Below are 15768 nucleotides of genomic sequence, written 5' to 3'. Positions count from 1 at the left end.
TACAATGGGCTGCTTGCTGGATGCAATAAATTCCTCATAAAAAAAGCCAAAAAAAGAACTTCTGAAATAATAAAGAAAATCTGTAATAATTTATACAGATCAATAGCTCAGTTATTTGAAGTCGTATTAAAGTGTTTCCTCTAAAGTTTCTTCAGATTCTTCAGGGCTAGGATAGTAAATCTAGCTGGGTTAATTAACTAGCTTGCTAAGTTAGCCTTAGCATTTGCCTGTTTATCATTTTGACTTGAGGTACATTTAGCACTAATATTGCACTACTGAGCTAGATATGACTAGAATAGCATGACTAAGGTGCATGTATGATTGGATTAGCACTGTGGAAGTAAGTTCATGGTTAAAATAGGCAACTGTACCCAGATAACATGTGCCTAATGTCAAGCTTGGCCATAGTTTAGCCAGTTAACTCAAGCCTGTAGTCTGTTTAGCCAGATAATTTTAGGCTAAAATCAAGCTGGTCCTCATTTTAGCCTGATAGCTTGAGCCTAAAGTCAAGCCTGTACTCACTTTAGCCAGGAAACATAAGCCCAAAAGCAAGCCTGTACTTACTTTAGCCAGATAACTTAAGTCTAAAGTCAAGCCTATCGTCAGTTTAGCCAGGTAACGTGAGCTTAAAGTCAAGCTTGTACTCTGTCTAGCCAGATAACTTGAGCCTAAAATCAAGCCGGTCCTCATTTTAGCCGGATAGCTTGAGCCTACTATCAAGCCGGTCCTCATTTTAGCCTGATAGCTTGAGGCTAAAGTCAAGTCTGTACTCACTTTAGTCAGATAATTTAAGCCTAAAATCAAACCTGTCCTCAGTTTAGCCAGATAAATTAAGCCTAAAGTCACCCCTGTCCTCTGTTTAGCCAGATAACTTAAGCCTAAAGTCAAACCTGTCCTCTGTTTAGCCAGATAACTTAAGCCTAAAGTCAAACCTGTCCTCTGTTTAGCCAGATAACTTAAGCCTAAAGTCACCCCTGTCCTCTGTTTAGCCAGATAACTTAAGCCTAAAATCAAACCTGTCCTCTGTTTAGCCAGATAACTTAAGCCTAAAATCAAACCTGTCCTCTGTTTAGCCAGATAACTTAAGCCTAAAGTCACCCCTGTCCTCTGTTTAGCCAGATAACTTAAGCCTAAAGTCAAACCTGTCCTCTGTTCAGCCAGATAACTTAAGCCTAAAGTCACCCCTGTCCTCTGTTTAGCCAGATAACTTAAGCCTAAAGTCAACCCTGTCCTCTGTTTAGCCAGATAACTTAAGCCTAAAGTCACCCCTGTCCTCTGTTTAGCCAGATAACTTAAGCCTAAAGTCAAACCTGTCCTCTGTTTAGCCAGATAACTTAAGCCTTAAATCAAACCTGTCCTCTGTTTAGCCAGATAACTTAAGCCTAAAGTCAACCCTGTCCTCTGTTTAGCCAGATAACTTGAGGCTGAAGTCAAGTCTGTACTCACTTAAGTCAGATAGCTTGAGCCTAAAATCAAACCTGTACTGACTTTAACCAGATAAATTAGGCCTAAAGTCAACCCTGTACTTACTCTAGCCAAATAAATTAAGCTTCAAGTCGAGGTTGTCCTTTTAGCAAGAACGTTTAAATTTAAGGTTAAGTTTGTCCACAGTTTAACCAGATAACTTAAGTCTGAACAAGTGTGTTCTCAATCTAACCAGATAGCTTAAGCCTAGAATAAAGCATGACTTCAGTTTATTCAGATAGCTTAAGCTTAAAGACAAGATTGTCCTCAGTTTAGCCATATTAATTTAAGTCTAAAGTCAAACCTGTCCTCTGTTTAGCCAGATAACTTAAGCCTAAAATCAAACCTGTCCTCTGTTTAGCCAGATAACTTAAGCCTAAAGTCACCCCTGTCCTCTGTTTAGCCAGATAACTTAAGCCTAAAGTCACCCCTGTCCTCGGTTTAGCCAGATAACTTAAGCCTAAAGTCACCCCTGTCCTCTGTTTAGCCAGATAACTTAAGCCTAAAGTCACCCCTGTCCTCTGTTTAGCCAGATAACTTAAGCCTAAAGTCAAACCTGTCCTCTGTTTAGCCAGATAACTTAAGCCTTAAATCAAACCTGTTCTCTGTTTAGCCAGATAACTTAAGCCTAAAGTCACCCCTGTCCTCTGTTTAGCCAGATAACTTAAGCCTAAAGTCAAACCTGTCCTCTGTTTAGCCAGATAACTTGAGGCTGAAGTCAAGTCTGTACTCACTTAAGTCAGATAGCTTGAGCCTAAAATCAAACCTGTACTGACTTTAACCAGATAAATTAGGCCTAAAGTCAACCCTGTACTTACTCTAGCCAAATAAATTAAGCTTCAAGTCGAGGTTGTCCTTTTAGCAAGAACGTTTAAATTTAAGGTTAAGTTTGTCCACAGTTTAACCAGATAACTTAAGTCTGAACAAGTGTGTTCTCACTCTAACCAGATAGCTTAAGCCTAGAATAAAGCCTGACTTCAGTTTATTCAGATAGCTTAAGCTTAAAGACAAGATTGTCCTCAGTTTAGCCATATTAATTTAAGTCTAAAGTCAAGCCTGTACTCATTGTACTCAGATAACATAAGGTGAAAGTCACACCTTGACCTTTGGCTCAGTATTCTTAAGATTGTAATATTTATATTAGTACCAACCGATTCTCAAGATTTGGATCTTAGTATCAGTACCGGTATATGATAAAACTCTAGATTGAAATATTATTATCTGTATTAGATTATACTGAGAAATACATCTAATAATCATGTGGGTTTGTATGAGCATAACATTGGATATCTGAATGCTGATCACATGAAGCTTCAGATTAGTAATGAAGATTAACCTTGAGTTAGTCCAGGACTAATACCCCATCAATCGCTTTTAAATGAGAATAATTTACACTTAATCTTCTGCTTTTAGTAAAATACCCCCATCCTAAACCCTGCACCCCCCACTACCACCTACATATGCTTTAGATTCAGAGAGAGAGAGAGATAGAGTGATAGAGAGAGCAATAGAGAGAGATAGAGAGAGAGAGAGAGAGAGAGAGAGAGAGAGAGAGAGAGAGAGAGAGAGAGAATGGTGTGGTGGTGGGGGGTGAGAGTGGGGAGACTATTCACTCTTGCACATCCATGATGGTTGCTATGGGAACAAAGTGTTGGTTCCCTCTTCTAAAATAGTTCTTCTCCTCTCGTCCCTCCTTCTCCTTCCATCACTCCTTCCCTTCCCTTCTTTTTTTTGCTCTAGTGAAAGTCCTCGCTCTGATCTCTCTGTCTCTCTCTCTCTTTCACTATTCCTCCCTAGCTCTTCCCTTTTCTCTCTCCATCTTGGTGTCTCTCACTCTCCCTCTGTCTTGTACACTTTCTGTCTCTCCATCTCTGTATCTCTCCCCATACTATCTCTTTATCTCTTCCCCTTTCACTTTTCATCTTTGCATCTCTCTCTTTGATTCTCTTTTTTCTCTCTTTCTCCATTTTTATATTCCTCTTTCTATCTCTATATTCCACACTAGGTCCATCTCTCTCTCTCTATCTCTCATTCTTTCTCCCCTTTTCTATCTCTCTATTTCTCACTATATATATATATATATATATATATATATATATAAATATATATTTCTGACTCTCTCTCTCTCTCTTTCCCTCTCTCTCATCTAATCCCTCTCTTATTTAGTGTTTTTTCGGTCTGTTCCGTGTTGGGTTGCTAGGCGACAGGCTGGGGGCGTGTAAGCGTGTGAAATAGAGTGGGCGTCACGGAAGTGACATCTCTTGGGCTATAACCTATCTTCCTCTCTCTCTCTCTCTCTCTCTCTCTCTCTCTCTCTCTTTCCCTCTCTCTCTCCCTGTGTGTGGGGGCGAGCAGGACACAAAAGCAGTGTCAGAATGAGTTTTAAATTCCTCGCCTCTGTATGTGTGTGTTCTCTCTGTGTGTGTGTGTATATATATATATATATATGGTGTGTGTGTGCATCATCTATACTGCACCATACAGTCCTTATCCAGTGCTGAGTTGTCCTCCGAATGGGTTCCAAAAAAAGCAGCAGCAGCTTCCCCCGGCTCTGCTGGGGGTTTGTTTAGGCCACATTGTAGTGGAAGTATCTGGTTTAGCTCGGCTCGGCTGCTCGCTGTATAAAACGCTCACTTTCTGCATCATTTAACCCTGTTCACATTCAAATATCTGCATCAGTTTTACACAAACTAAATCTTTTACAGGTCCAAATGTACAGTGTGCAGACACCTGCTGATCTGACATTTATCACAATATGAAGGGTATTAAAAGCAAAATAACCTCTGCACTTCCCTATTTGGCTTACATCAAAACTTACATTTAGACAAACCTTGTTGATTACAAGTTTTTTTCAGTAGACAAAATAATGCCTTTAGCTGTAGGAGAAGAAAAAACATCTAAAATCATATTGAAAGTCAGTGCTGAGTATTTTGGAGGTACAGGGTAGTATAGGAAGTATAGGGTAGTGTTAGGGAGTATTGGGTAGTATTGAAAGTGTAGGGTAGTATGGGGTATAAGGTAGTATAGGGAGTACTGAGAAGTATAGAAAGCATAGGGTACCATTAGAGAGTATTGGGTAGTATAGGACGTATAGGGTACTAAGTATAGGGTACTATGGGGTATAAGGTAGTATAGGGGGTACTGGTTAGTAAAAGGGAGTACTGGGTAGTATAAGAATTTAAGAATAGTGTTAGGGAGTGTTCGGTTGTATAGGAAGTATAGGAATAGTATGGGGGGGTGTAAGGTTGTATAGGGGAGTACTAAGCAGTATAGGATGTATAGGGTAATATTATGGAGTATTGGGTAGTATCAGAAAGTTTTGGGTGGTATGGGGTAGTATAGGAAGTAGAGATGGAACTATCGGTTGGCTATGTATTGGTATCGGCCGATTTTCAGCCAAAATACGGTATCGGTATTCCTCTGATTTAGCCGATCCAATTCAGGAGTTGAGCTGTGTGTGGATGTTCAGTGAAACTTCCTCATCCAACCACTAGTCGGAGCTGCAGCAGCAGCAGAAGCCTCGGGGTCTTCGCTACCCACTCAGTGCTACAGACCTGCCACAACCTACAGGCTCAGCTCAGTCAGTTTGGACCGTTTTAACAGTTTCTGTAGTTTCTGTAGTAACAGTTCATATGTAGTAGGACCAATACACCTCACAGTGAAAAGAAAATAAAGGGTTTAACCCCACTAACCGGATAATACAACTCTCTATGGTTCATCTTTCAGCCCAGTCAATGAGTCACGGAGTTAGTTAGCTCACAAGCTAACAGCAGCAGCTAAAAACAGCAGGAATAACAGAGTTAGTTAGCTCACAAACTAACAACATCAGCTATAAACAGCAGGAATAACGGAGTTAGTTAGCCCACAAGCTAACAGTAGCAGGAAAAACAGAGTTTGTTAGCTCACAAGCTAACAGTAGCAGGACAAACAGAGTTAGTTAGCTCACAAACTAACAACATCAGCTATAAACAGCAGGAAAAACAGAGTTAGTTAGCTCAAAAGCTAACAGCAGCAGCTAAAAACAGCAGGAATAACAGAGTTAGTTAGCTCACCAGCTAACAGCAGCAGCTAAAAACAGTAGGAATAACAGAGTTAGTTATCTCACAAGCTAACAGCAGCAGCTAAAAACAGTAGGAATAACAGAGTTAGTTATCTCACAAGCTAACAGCAGCAGCTAAAAACAGCAGGAAAAATTGAGTTAGTTAGCTCACAAGCTAACAGTAGCAGGAAAAACAGAGTTAGTTAGCTCACAAACTAACAACATCAGCTATAAACAGCAGGAAAAATGGAGTTAGTTAGCTCACAAGCTAACAGCAGCAGAAGGAGTCACGGAGTTACTAGATATGCAGATGTTTTCGATGTTTCCACCCTGAACTACCTCAGAATTATAACTACGCGGATTAGTGGACACGGCTGCCAGGTAAGACTATTGAAGGCTACTGAAGACTATTAAAGGCTATTGGAGGTTATTGAAAGGGTTATTGGAGGCAGAAATCAGTACAGGCTGGTTAGATAAGTGAGCATATTCACCTCCTCGCAGCGCTCACATTTTCATAAAAGAAAATAGGCTTCATCCGTGTTGTACTGTTTATTAACATTATTAAAACAGATTTCGCTCATTCCAACTATTTGGAAATGTAGTTAAAAGCTCAGTTTTATTGCTGTAACGTTACTTACTAAAATGTGGAATTTAAATCAGGTCCGCGCTCGTAATGACAGTTTATGGGGAGGGCAGAGACAGGCTGGATTTTTAGTCCAATCTAAGCTCCAGCTGGAGCGTTAGATTATTGTTGTTCTTAATAAAATAAAATATTATTAGTTATACATTAACAGTAAATATGAGTTATTTTAAGCAGTAAGCTGACTCCCAAGAACAGGCTGTGAGGTGGCTGATGTTGGGACACATTCCTGCAGTATTGGCATATAAATATAAAAATTGTTGTCTTATAACTGTTTACACATAACCTATATCTCTCCTGAAAAGCGTTTATATTGGTCAGTAACACTCTTCTGTTTATTTACTATCAGCATAAATGACCAGTGTTTGCTTAGGCGTGGATGTAATTAGGGGACTCTGTACCACCTGTGTGGCATTAATCTGGCATTTCGCCCTGTAGTATAGGAAATATAGGGTAGTATTAAGGAGTATTGGGAAGTATTAGATGGTATTGTGTATTATGGGTGGTACAGGGTAGTGTAGGAAGTATAGGATAGTATTGGGTAGTATAGAAAATATATGGTAGTATTAGGGAGTATTGGGCAGTATGGGTAGTATAGGGAGTACTGGGTAGTAAAGGAAGTATTGGGAAGTATTAGGGAGTATTGGGCAGTATATGGAGTACTGGGTAGTAAAAATGAGTACTCGGTAGTAAATGGAGTATAGGATAGCAATAGGGAGTATTAGGTAGTATTAGCAAGTACTGGGTAGTATAGGAGTATAAGCTAGTATAGGGAGTACTGGGAAATATTGGGTAGTATTGGGAGTATAGGGTAGTATAGGGAGTACTGATTAGTAAAAGGGAGTACTGGGTAGTATAGTTTATTTTAAGGTAGTGTTAGAAATTATAAGCACTCGGAAGTATAAGGAAGTATAGGGTATTATGAGGGAGTAATGAGTAGTATTATGGAGTATTGGGTAGTATGGGTGGTTTTGGGTAGTATAGGGAGTACTGGATAGTAAACGGGATTACTGAGTAGTATAGGAATTATAGGGTAGTATTAGGGAGTATTATGTTTGGTATAGGGAGTATTGAGAGGGGGTAAAATGTAGTATATGTAGTATAGTTAGGTAGTAAAAAGGAGTATTGGTAGTATAGGAGGTATAGGATAGTATGGGCGGTATAGGGTAGTAAAGAAATTATAGAGTAGTATTAGGGAGTATTGGGTAGTATGGGTGGTATAGGATCATATAGGGTAGTTTTATGGAGCACTGAGTAGTATAGGCAGTATAGAGTAATATATGAGGTATAGTCTAGTATGGGGGGGTAAAAGGTAGTATACAGAGTACTGGGTAGTAAAAGAGAGTATAATACTATAGGGCAGTATAGGGGGTATAGGGTGATATATTCATTTTGGGGCATTTCTATTTGTCCATTGATCAAGAAAATAATGACTGTCACATGTATATTATTTTAAATAACGTAAAAATATGCAGCTTTGTGTTTCCATCCTTAGCCGTTATGTGAATAAACTTTGGATGACGCAGCTTTTGTAATTAATGTTAAGAAATGTCACTCTGTCTGCTTTTAGCTGAATCATCTTTACAGCTATTTACATTCATTTTATGGCAGTGTTTTTTGGTGGGCAGACGCAACTGTGGCCTACCTGAGGATCGCAAAAAATCTGTATGCCTACCTGACAATATATTAAATTATAAAAGTATCTCCAATACTCTTTACAAGCTGGACATTTGTGAAGAGTGTGATGTAATGTAGATTACTAATATATAGTATATATAATATATAGGTTTATATAGGTAGGTAGGTAGGTAGGTAGGTAGGGTAATAGAATATTGGGAAGTATAGGAAACATAGGGTGATATAGGGAGTACTGAGTAGTATAAGCAAGTATTAGGTAGTATAGGGTAGCATGGGCGTTTATAGTAATATATAGTTGTGGGTAGTATAAGCAAGTATTAGATAGTATAGGGTGTTATGTGGGTATATATATATATATATAGAACTAAGTAGTAATTTGGATTATAGTTTAGTGTGGGGGTATAGGGTAGTATAGGAAGTATAGGGTAGTATAGGGGGTACTGGGTAGTATAAGCAAGTATTAGGTACTATAGGGTAGTATAAGAAGGTATTGGGTAGTATGGGGTATAGGGTAAAATAGATATTACTGGGTAGTATGGGGATTATAGGGTAATAGAGAGGGTACTTGGAGTATAAGGGAGTATTGGGTAGTATGGGGTATAGGGCAGTATAGATAGTACTGATCATTTAATCAAGTATTAGGTAGTAGTAAGTATATTAGGGTGGTGTAGAGGATACTAGTTGTATAAGGGAGTATTGGGTAGTATAGGGATTATATGGTAGTATGGGGATATAGAGTAGTATAGAAGTATTGCGTAGTATTAGGGAGTATAGGATAGCGGGCTTCATCACTGACTGAAAGTAATTAAATGGTCCTTATGTTTTAACATGTTTGTTTGTTTGATAAAAATCTGTGATGTTCTAACTTCTACGTCTCCTTCTAGCATTAAAACATTATTTTTACATTACTTTTTGTCTTCTTCGATGTTTGCATCTATATCTGATTAGAGTTTTACATGCGTTTTGGACATTTGTAAAAGCTTTTTACAAAAAGATTTTTGCATGCCAGCACTGATAATGCCATTGATGATAATTAGTCTGTGTTTAAACACCAGGTGATCTATGCTTGTGGTGAACAGATTTTAACAATGCTATATCGATGCAGCAGATAGATGACAGTAAGCCTGGTATACCAGGGCTTTAATGTTTAATACTGAACTGAACAGTAAAACAAAGTCTTTCTCTCTCTCTTTTTCTGGCAGATGGAAGGTGTGTGTCTCCGTGTTCCCGGCCTCACACTCCTCTGAATGGCCACGCCCACGACTCCCCCGGCTGGAGCCGTCCGCTCCGCGTCCGAGACGGAGACCAGTTCTACATGCTGGACCAAGAAGAGGTACGAACACTACTATAGTGAACTACACATTTCCACAACCAATACAGTGAAAACCAGAGCTACCAGAAGAGGGAGCTGTGAGTCAATAGAAAGAGAAATAATTGAAAACTAAAAATAATAAATATTTAAACAGAAACAGCAAAAAAAAAAAAAAAAAAAAAAGAATGAAATCAGTGCTGTAAGATTATAGTGTCTTTTTGTTATATATATATTTTCCCTACATAGCAAATAAATACTGAAGTGATCCAGACTATGAAGGAACACATAAGGAAACAACAGAGAAAACTCTTACTCTTCCTTTCCTGGGTTGGTTCTGATGAGAGCCAGTTTCATCATAACGTTTTTGAAGGTCTTTGCAGTGACTGCACTTAAGGATACTTAAATTTTTTTAATATTGACTGACCTTAATTTCTTAAAGTATTGTTTTTCTTTACTTAGTTAAGTAGTTCTTGCTTCTCATAAACTAGATTAGAAAATGTATTGAACATCTACTCACTGTATACCTGTAACTCTACCTCTTCACACCTTTAGAACTGATGCTCTCAAACACATTAAGAGACAAGAAATTCAAGTAATTAACTCTTGGTGAGTTCAGCACAGCTGTTAACTGAAAGCCTGAATTCCAGGTGACTCTACCTCATAAAGCCAAGATGTGCAAAACTGTCATCCAAGCAAAATGTGCTACTTTGAAGAATCTAAAAAAAATATATATATTTTTAGTCAATTTAAGGTGTTGAAACTTTAGACTAGTACTGTATATGGAATATTAAAAACCATAAGCTTTATTGAGGATTGCAAAAAGCAACTGTATTGTGTTTCCAGGCTTTGGCCACTAGAGGATGTAATTACCCTTCAGTGAAGTCCCAGCACCATCTTTTCCTCCCACCTATCTCTGCTGCCTCTATATGGAGTGGAGTTAATAGGCCCTGGGTTTATGCAGCTGTCGCATGATTCATATTCAGACATTCAAAAAGCCCAGTGCTTAATATTAAGGTAGAAATATAATATTAAACATAATATTAAATATTCACACTGCAGACATACTTGCAGATAACTCCTCACATTCTAATAGTAAGCATTTTGCAGGAAAACCCAAATATTATAAAGATTAAACTCCACAAGACTTACACTCTTTACACTCTTTACACGCTAAAGTCTGATATGGTCACTGTATGTGTGTAGAGAGTATACTGCATTTTTCTGAATATCTGAGCTCTGGCTCAGCTCCTTCTTTCAGACAAAAGATGCAGAGTGTAACTATAGTAACAGGTATTTTGATGATGATGATGCTGTAAAAGGTCCGTTCCCGTGTGTGTGTGTGCGATCCTGTGTGTGTGTTTGTGCTATGTGATCGATCAGGGTTAGACTGGCGTAAAAGTTGCAAGAATTCTGATCAGGCTGTTTTGACTGAGGTCCAACTGAGGTCAGATTTCACATTTCAGACTTCAGTAATATCACAGTCAAAAGTTTGGATACATCTCTTCTCATTCAATGTGTTTTTCTTTCTTTTTATGATATGTTTACTGTGTAAATTTAACATTGAAGACTATATTAAAGTTTTAGAAGAACACACGCTGAAATATTCTGTACACAAAAAGTGTTAAATAAACCAGAATATGTTTTATACTTTAGATTTACCTTTAAGGACAGATCTGTACACTCTTGATATTTTAATCTCAGTGTCTTCATGAGGGAGAGTCACCTGGAATAGTTTTCTCAGCGTCTTGAAGGAAGGAGTTTCTGGAGGTGCTGAACAATAGTTGCTGCTTTTTCTTCATGCTGTGAAGCTCCAGATCATCCCAAATTAAATAAAATCAAATCACCATCTCAGTTCATCAGGTTTAGATCAGGGGATTAATGTGGAGGACTAACACTTTTTACTGTTTACTACGTAATTCCACATGTGTCATGTCTTTATTATTAATATACATTGTAGATTAACACCAGATTTTATAGGCAGGATTTTGGATGGTTAAAGCTGGTCTTTGATGGTAAAGATGGTTTAATTTCTGATCATGCAGGCAAAAACATACACAAGCATGTGGCCAAATGTGACCAAAATCAAGAGAAAGCTGATCATGAGCTGATTTTTGTTTTAGCTGGAAAAGTTTAAAAACAATGTTAAGGCACCTTTAAATAATCTGCATGATGTATAATGTATAATAATTATATTATAGAAATTAAGCAGTGTTTGCCTGCCAGTGCATCCTTGATGGTAGTATGTGTACAACTGGTATAAGTGCATATCTGGGGCATGAAATAATGTATTTTAGTCAGGGATGCACAATAATATTGAACTAAAATCGGTGTTAGCAATTACTGTTTTTGCACTACAATTTTGCACTATAAGGCGCACCGGATTATAAGAAAAACTATCGATGAACGTCTATTTTCTGGTATATTTTTTAATACATAAGACGCACTGGAATATGAGGCGCATTATGCGACACTAGTAAGGAACAGGGGTGTCGCCATATTTTCTTTCTAATTTCACTGTAAAGCTAAGCTAAGTAAAAAAAAAACTGTAATTCTTAAAAAAACATTTTATTTTAAAGTTGAATGAGCTCTGGATGTTAATCTACACGGATTTCTCTCCTAAAAACTGTTTATTTATAGGAGTAAAGTGCATCTGGTTATTTACAGTAAGCTCAGATGTCCACTAAGGCTGGGTGCAGCGGCATTAGCATTAGCGGATAATGCCGCCCAACAGCACTACACTGAAGAACCCTGAGCGTTATATTAAGTCAGGGCGATTTTAGCTAGCGGTTTGTCCAACATAGCTTGTTTTAACATGGTAAACGCGCAGACTACAGTCCAATATACTCAACTCTGAACAGTGAAAGAGAAAGTGCTTAGCATGGTTAGCAGCTAATGCTAATACTGCTCCAGCTTTGGTGATGGATAACTAATGAAATAATTTTAAGTGCGCTTTATAGTGTGAAAAATACTGTAATTAGTTTCCAAATGTGTGTGTGTGTGTGTGTGTAGGTTCATCCTCTGCTTATGAGCGACCGGCGCCCTGTCTCCCACCGCACCAAACTGCTGCGCAGGACCGTCTCCGTACCTGTCGATAGCAGACCCCACCCCGAATCAGGTAAACACACACTCACATACACACTCAACAAGTACACACACGTATACACACACACACACACACACACACACACACACACACACACACACACACACAAATGTGTGCATGTGCATGTCATTTGGCAATCCTAAGAACGATGAAGTGCCTCTAAATCCTTGTTAATATTAATATGTTATATTAATATTGCTGTTAATATTAAATCAGGTAAACACACACACACACACACACACATACACACACATATACACATAAACACACACACACACACACAAATGCATGCATGAGATAGTTACACTATGTCACTGGGTGATCCTAAGAGCGATAACGTGCCTCTAAATCCTTGGTTAATTAATATGTTATACTAATATCATTGTTAATATTGAATCAGATCAATACACACACACACAAACCCTCATGTACACAAACATACACAAATTCAAACGCACAAAGATACACACACACAAATTCAAATGGAAGTGGGCGGTCCTCTGGATTAGGTGCCCCTTAATCCTTGTTAATATTAATATGTTATATGAATATTTTTGTTAATATCAAAATGTCCAGCTGGACGTGTTAAAAAAATGACTGAGAATGACGTTCTTTAGTCATCGCTTTATTTGCAATGGTTTCTGTTGGCCGCAACCACAGCTAAGAACAATAAAGCTAGTGCTAACAAGCTAACCTAGCACTCAGGCTAAACATACACACACACACACACACACAAACACACACACACACACACAACGCTCTCTCGTCTGGCCCCCCTATGCTCTTCCCCAATCTCACGCTTGACTTAGAACCTAAACACAACAGCAATAGCATTATTATAAATCATATAAATATATTTATTTTGTCATGTGCACATATTTAATGCCACTTTTAAGAAGATACAAATACAAATACAAAAAAATGTTTGCTTTATCTGAATATCTAAATATTTATCTGTATATTTTTAATATATTTAGTAGATTTTTATGTATATTTTTTTAATTATTAGCATTTTCTACTGTCCCTCAGTCCCTCACTCAATCCTGTAAGACTTTAATTCACTCCTTTCAATTCACTCCTGGATTAAAACGTGATGAAAGCATTATCAACATTCTTTTGCTATTTAGAAAACGTGACATCGTATCAAAATCAATTTGACCATTTATTTCCCAGTTCACTGTTATGATTATCTTGCCTGTTCTCTCTCTATATAAACATTTTCACTCCTACATACATTTTTTTATTTCACATTTTATCCCTTTCAGACCTGAATTATGTTCCAGTTATGGAAAAATATAAGAATGCTGTTTTCTGTCTGTAATGCACAAAGAATAAGACACTACTATCCTGATATAAAATCTATATTAAAATACATCCAATTAACTCATTTTTTTATACCTAAACATAATAAAAAGTGTTCTAAATCACAAGAAATTAGTAAAAAGGCTGATATGCTTTAATGTCTAAGTTCTTTTTTTTTTTGTTCAGTGCAGTGGGCGGGGCTAAGCTACTGTTTTACTGGCTGGTTTATTATCTGTTCTGATGAACAACACGTCTCAATTAGTGTTCTGTGCAACAAAACAATTGAAAAAAATAAACTACATTATGTCCATTGTAATTCTGAGGGGTAAGTTATGAAAATATAACAAAAAAATCCATAAATCATATCTTGGTTAAAAACACTGTTTTGTAAAATATTCTTTGTCAGCGTATAAAAACCATCAAGAAAAGAAAGAATAAAGGCCCACTGTGATCGGCCTGTAACGTTCTGGATTATGATGGGGATTAGTGGCTGTTACAGATTTGAGTGATTTGTCTTCTTTCCATATTCACAATTACCACCCATTCTAAAAAATGCTCATTCACTCACACAGGTACATCTCTCTAAACACACACACACACACACACACACTTACACATGTTTGTTTTGGTTTGTGTTTTGCTCCCTTGCCCTCGTTACACACCTCCAGTCCCACTGAGTGTCACACTAATCATTAAATGGTTGGACGGGGTGTGTCTCAGTCAGAAAGAGGCGGATTCTGTGTATTTTATTGCTGAACCGAGCCGCTGGGCACGCAGCGTGTGTGTATCGCTGTTCTGAAGCTGGAGCTGGCCAGTGGAGAGGAGACGTAATTATCACTCATGCATTAAAGGCTTTTAATTCATTAGTCTTACACAGTTTGTTTACTGTGCATGCCTACACACACCATTCTCCAAATTACACAACCGATCCAGATCTCAAACCTGTAAACATCCTTCATTAACTCTCCATTAACTGAAATCATGCAGAGCTTCTAGACCTGGTGCTGATTTCTTAAGAATACGTAAAAAAAAAAGGTCTTGCAGAGGTTTTTGTCTCTGTTTTAAAAAAAATCTTTGTCCACACGGATACACCATACCACTCAAAAACGCTAAAATGAGCAGGGAATTCTGATTTTTTTTCGCCACTCCTCAGCAGCAACTACTTCATTTTCAAAATTTTCCCATCAGGTGCTTATTCATCCAGGCTTGGTGTCTGTGCTGCTGGGTTAGTGATTTCCTGCTGTTTTCCTGCTGTTTTTTATCTTGGAATTCTCCCATGGAGACCATTTTCACCCAGTCTCTTTCTTAATATTGAATCATTAACACTGATCTTAACTGAGGCGAGTGAGATCCTGCAGTTCTTTAAATGTTGTTCTGGGTTCTTTTGGGCCCTCCTGGATGAGTTGTTCATGCCCTTTTGGAGTAATTTTGGTCGGTTGGTCACTCCTGGGAAGGTTCACCAGTGTTCCATGTTTTCTCCGTTAGTGAATAATAGTGAATCACTGTGGTTCTTTGGAGTCTCAATGATCCCATAGATGATCAATGACTTTGTTTTCTCATCTGTTTTTGAGTTTCTTCAGATTGGGGCAGATATTTTATCTGCTTCATGTTGTCAGACAGGTTCTATTTAAATGATTTCTTGATTCTACAGGTCTGGCAGTAATCAGGTCCGGTTGTGGTTATTAGTAAAATTAAACCCAGGGGGGGTTGTGGCAAACACTTTTTACACAGGGCTAGATTGGTTTTGATAGTTTTTTTTTTTACCTTACTAAATGAAATCATCATTTAACAGGGGTGTTTTTCATATTTACTCAGGTTATATTTGTCTGATAATAAGGTTTCTTTGATAATCAAAAAATGTAAGTATGACAAAAATGCAAAAAGGGGCAAATACCTTTTTACACCACTGTATATTTTCCTTTCAGTGGTGAATTTCCTATTCTAAATGCTGGTAAATCTGCCGTTTCAGAGGTACATGGTTGATTTATGGCACTAATGATATGTGGCACCATGAAGAGCAGCATGTTGGAGAGCCACTCACTGCAGAAGAATGGCTGATGATTGATGCTTCCTTACGTTAATCTCCAAACAAAGCGTGCAGATCAGCCGTACCTGTGATGAGACTGAAGAGATGATTTAAGAGAGTGGAGAGTGCAGAGAGAGACTGTGTCCTGATTTGTGAGAGCTGTTTTACTGAGCTTTTGGAGGGCAGTGCTTTTGCTATGAGCACGTTATCACAATACCCAATAAGAGCAATTATGTGTAGAGTT

General features: G+C 38.0%; 2 protein-coding genes across 3 annotated transcripts in view; one reads left to right on the top strand and one right to left on the bottom strand.

The window, feature by feature from the left end:
- tmem65 (transmembrane protein 65) overlaps positions 1–15768 on the bottom strand; it is a 238354-nt gene that overhangs the window by 80747 nt on the left and 141839 nt on the right. The gene's annotated exons all lie outside the window — the stretch shown is intronic.
- syngap1a (synaptic Ras GTPase activating protein 1a) overlaps positions 1–15768 on the top strand; it is a 152176-nt gene that overhangs the window by 23865 nt on the left and 112543 nt on the right. For both annotated transcript variants that reach the window (XM_049475240.1, XM_049475239.1), the window contains exons 2-3: positions 8984–9114; positions 12103–12208. In XM_049475240.1, the coding sequence (XP_049331197.1) occupies positions 8984–9114; positions 12103–12208 (237 nt within the window). The remainder of the gene's footprint in view (positions 1–8983; positions 9115–12102; positions 12209–15768) is intronic.

Source organism: Astyanax mexicanus, chromosome 2 (genome assembly GCF_023375975.1).
Source record: "Astyanax mexicanus isolate ESR-SI-001 chromosome 2, AstMex3_surface, whole genome shotgun sequence".
Classification (NCBI taxonomy): Eukaryota; Metazoa; Chordata; class Actinopteri; order Characiformes; family Acestrorhamphidae; genus Astyanax; species Astyanax mexicanus.
This window is presented reverse-complemented; position numbering and strand designations above follow the sequence as displayed.